At 40.0% G+C, this 4,315-nt stretch overlaps 1 protein-coding gene across 3 annotated transcripts in view; it reads right to left on the reverse strand.

The window, feature by feature from the left end:
• Positions 1-1,955: 1,955 nt before the first annotated feature.
• wdr7 (WD repeat domain 7) overlaps positions 1,956-4,315 on the reverse strand; it is a 115,372-nt gene continuing 113,012 nt past the window's right edge. For all 3 annotated transcript variants that reach the window (XM_031855804.1, XM_031855805.1, XM_031855803.1), the window contains one exon: positions 1,956-2,865. In XM_031855804.1, the coding sequence (XP_031711664.1) occupies positions 2,662-2,865 (204 nt within the window). In that variant the 3' untranslated portion in view covers positions 1,956-2,661. The remainder of the gene's footprint in view (positions 2,866-4,315) is intronic.

Consider the following 4,315-nt stretch of genomic DNA (forward strand, 5'->3'; position numbering starts at 1 on the left):
TATATATATATATATATATATATATATATATATATATATATATATGTCTCTTTCTGAATAAAAACAACAGTTTCCCACTCCTGACTCGTCACATACTGGGACTCGGTCAGTAGCCCTGTGTGTATGTAAGTTACATTACAATGGTATGGTAAAATAAGTCAACTTGGCTACACACAGGACACGAATCGCGGTCTGCTGGGTGAAAGTCTGCAGACTGTTTTGCTGTTTATACTACTTTATTTGCTCCGAGTGTCTAATAGTGACACGGGTGGGTTTATATTGGAGTTAGTTGAAAGCATACAGAAGCTAAAGGTCAGTACCGGATGTCGAGGGGCACTGAGCAAATCTCTGTATGTGACGAGAAGTGAGTGAGAACAGGTTGCTGTAAAAGTGAAGATAAAATAAAAAAAAGTTCTGACCAACAGTTCAGGTATAATGTGCAAAAAGGTGTCTCCAACCATAACAAGTCAATTAAAGATGGAATTAAAAATACTGACCTAAACTGTGGAGACATGGTGAACACACATGTGTGAGGAGGAACCACGAGGTCGTTAAAAGCAGGATTTTCTGTTGCTTGTTAAAAAGATTAGCTGCTGAAGCTGTTTGCATCCTAATAAGACGCGATGGATACGGTTAGTTCCAGGATAAAGAGCTCCTCGTCTTATCTCCTCTTCAATGTTGCTAACAGTACTTATTAGTAACAGAACAGACGCAGCTTTCTTTAAAAATAAAATAAGAAATATTAAACTGTAAACGTAGCTCATTAATAACTCTTTTGTTACTCCAAATAAAAGGACAGTCATGATCTTCATCAAACACCTAAAGATGTAAATGGAACACAGATATATATATATACAGATATATATATAGATATATATATATATATATATACACACACACATATATACATCTTTTTTTCTAAATATAAAGTTTTTAATCGACTAAAACAGGAAATTCACTCATTTGAAGAACTAGTCAGTGCCAAGCAGTCACGTTAGCCACAAGAAATACACCAAACAGGATCTACGCTCACTGTACAAGATTAACAGACTACATGACGCAGCAATTCTGATGATATATATATACTGTATGTACACATTGGAACCAGGGTGAACTAAAGAGGAAAGCTGCAAAAGACGAAGAGAAGTCTTCACATACATCAGTGAAAAATAAAGCGTTGTCATCTGCAAACAAACACACAATCACCCCCAAAAATACACATTGAACACAAGCGTGTTCAATCCACATACAACTACTACAACTATTGTGTGCAACTGTTCCAAACCAGGGAGGAAGCAGCCATTAGCCATTTACTACGAGCAGCAAAGCTGGTCAAAATGGATGTTCAAGACACTCTTGGATGGAGTCGAGACGAGACCAAGTGTCTGCTTTCAGTTTGGTCTGATGAAAGTATACAAGCGGAACTTGGTAATTCATATCACAACCGAGCCTTTTATGGAGCCATGGCTACGCTGACGGTGTGGAGAGAAGGATGGGACGCTGGGTAGTTTGGGCTGGACAGAGCGATGTGATCTCAACACTGGAGACACATTAACACCAGGTGTACATTTAATCAGGTTAAACCACATCCAGATAGAATCAGGATACTAGACGCATTTTAATACAAGTGGTAAAAGGTGCGAACAAAGCGGATGTGTTCACACTCAACGCAAAGTGAAATCAGGGAAAGAACACATATTTTAAGAAAGTCAACTTGGATAAATAATTGACTAAATATATTACCATGGTACCAGGTGCTAGGGAGTACTAAAGTGATGGTGTGTATAATGCTGTTCTTGTTCTACTTCTTTTATGTCTGAAGCGAGTAAAGCTGCACCTCCAGCGTCCAAACATCTACTGTGATGCTGCTTTTAGGAAGGTGTGTTTGTGAAAATACACTTGGGTGTAAACACATACACACATTTCTGCGTGAAGCTCGGTGGGGATGGAGAGAATTTAAAGGTGTCACAAAAGTAAAAGCAAACGCCAAAGATATCACACACGCTAAAGATATCACACACACGCAGGCAAACGTTCAGTCCTCGTCTTAAAGAGGTCGGAGAGTACCAAAGCATTCTAGAGAGCACTGAAGAGTCTACTAACAATAATTCAAACTAGGTTGTTTTAGTTTTCCCAAACAAACTTTTACATAAAGAACAGAAAATGGAGAAGATTGATTCATTTCGAGTCCGATATCAAAACCATGTCCCAGTCAGTGTTTCTGCAGAGTGAATCTTCCAAACATTTAATAATTAGGTGATTGTATTTAGCACTAAAATAAAACTAAAACTCTAGGTGGGGAAACAAAATGGCAGCGAGTTGAAGGCTGACTTTAAATAAAGAGTGACGGTTGTGACCCAAGACGCAACAAAAGAGATCTGTGACCTCCAGCAAAACACAGCAAATAAATAGGAATGACAGGAAGGTGTCAACTAAAAAATACATAATGTAAACAAGCCGTCTATCACAGCTTTTCAATAAATTACAGTTTCCTAACAATGATTCAAACCCTGACCTGAGCTTACCGATCAGCTGTTGGAATACATATTTGAAGCTAACACTAAAGTGAATCCATGCTAACATCTCAGACTCTGCCCTGGAGCAAAAGAAACCTCTGAAGAGACAGACCAACGAGGGCTCAGCTGGAGGTACAGATCTGGTTTAGACCATGAAGCGGTGCTCCTTGCCGTCGTGGGCCATGATGATGACGTTGCGGTTGGAGGTCCAGATGAGGCGGGCCAGCTTCAGGTGGTTCTGGGAGCCCGGGGACGCCGGCTGCACCGGAGGGACCTGGTAGGTCTTAATGCAGCGGAGCTGAGGGGCCGAGTTCAACATCCCGATGCTGCCCAGAAGACTGGTGTTCATCTGAGGAGGACAGGGAAATACATGAGCCATCAATCCATCAACTCTATGTGCTGACACTTTTGGGTGGAGGGGGTCTTTAAAATGATGTCATGTTAATGCAATAGTATTATTATTAATTATTTGATTCTTCTTTTATGCAACATAACAGCAAATAATAGCAGGTAGTTCAGAGGAATCTGAAACTTTGAAACTTCCCTGTGCTTCAAAGGTTTACCTGCTGCTGCTTCCAGCTCTGTTGGTACTTTCTCAACAAACCGTACTGTCAATAGTGAAAAATAAGTTGTCGAACCCTTTGGTAAGAAGACCCTCATCACCAGCTCCTGTTAGTGATGGAAGGGCTGAATGCGCCCTGTCATTGAGGCACACAGTGTGTGTGTGTGTGTGTGTGTGTGTGTGTGTGTGTGTGTGTGGGAAAAACACAGCAAGTAGAAACTCTATCGTTTCCTGAGACGACACCGCCCCTCTCACACACACACACACGCACGCACACACACCGACAGAGCGTCTGCCAGCTCATTACCACAGCAGCCGTCTTGCCGGCGCGCTAGCAGCGGTTTATGCTTACAGTAATGCCATTAGTGTGTGTGTGTGTGTCTGCAGACAGTCGTGTCAGAGGTCGTAAAGACCTTTCATTCAAAATAACAGTTCTGGGAAGATGTCTGAAGTGTGTGTGTGTGTGTGTGTGTGTGTGTGTGTGTGTGTGTGTGTGTGTGTGTGTGTGTGTGTGTGTGTGTTTATCATGTACGTGTGTGACTAGTCCGCTGACTTTGTATCATTGTTTATTTAGATGTTTTTCATATTTAGTTTGTGCACTGGAACTTATATTTGCAATTATTTACAGTTACGGTTTCTAAATTATAGCATGTGATTAAGGAAAAACGAACTAAATAAACATAACAAAGTTAGTGCACAGTCACATTATCAAAAATGTTATTAGTTATCGATACTAAATTATCTTTAATTGAGTTTTCTAGAAACCGACGAAGAATTCTCTATGAACAGATTTAGTGAAAACAGAGAATCTGCAGTTTTCAGGAAAAAAACTAAAACTAAAATATGGATGGCTTTTTGTTTGTTGTTAACACCAACATCCCAGAGCTGGTGAGGTGAGTTTTGTCCTAATCTGACTTTACCTTTGTAGCCATACAGCCAACACTGTTACACTGTTTGATACTGAGATGTGTCAGAGAACATATGAACTCTGGACAATATTTCAGTTTTTCTTTTTTAATAAATTTGCAAAAATTTCTACATTTCTGTTTTTTTCTGTCAAGATGGGGTGCTGAGTGTACATTAATGAGAAATAAAATTAACTTTTTTGTTTTAGCAAATGGCTGCAATGAAACAAAGAGTGAAAAATTTAAAGGGGTCTGAATACTTTCCGTACCCACTGTATCTGTGTCTGTGTGTGTGTGTGTGTGTGTGTGTGTGTGTGTGTGTGTGTGTGTGT

The sequence above is a fragment of the Anarrhichthys ocellatus genome, unplaced genomic scaffold (assembly GCF_004355925.1).
Source record: "Anarrhichthys ocellatus isolate YVR2014 unplaced genomic scaffold, GSC_Weel_1.0 scaffold16, whole genome shotgun sequence".
In the NCBI taxonomy this organism is placed as follows: Eukaryota; Metazoa; Chordata; class Actinopteri; order Perciformes; family Anarhichadidae; genus Anarrhichthys; species Anarrhichthys ocellatus.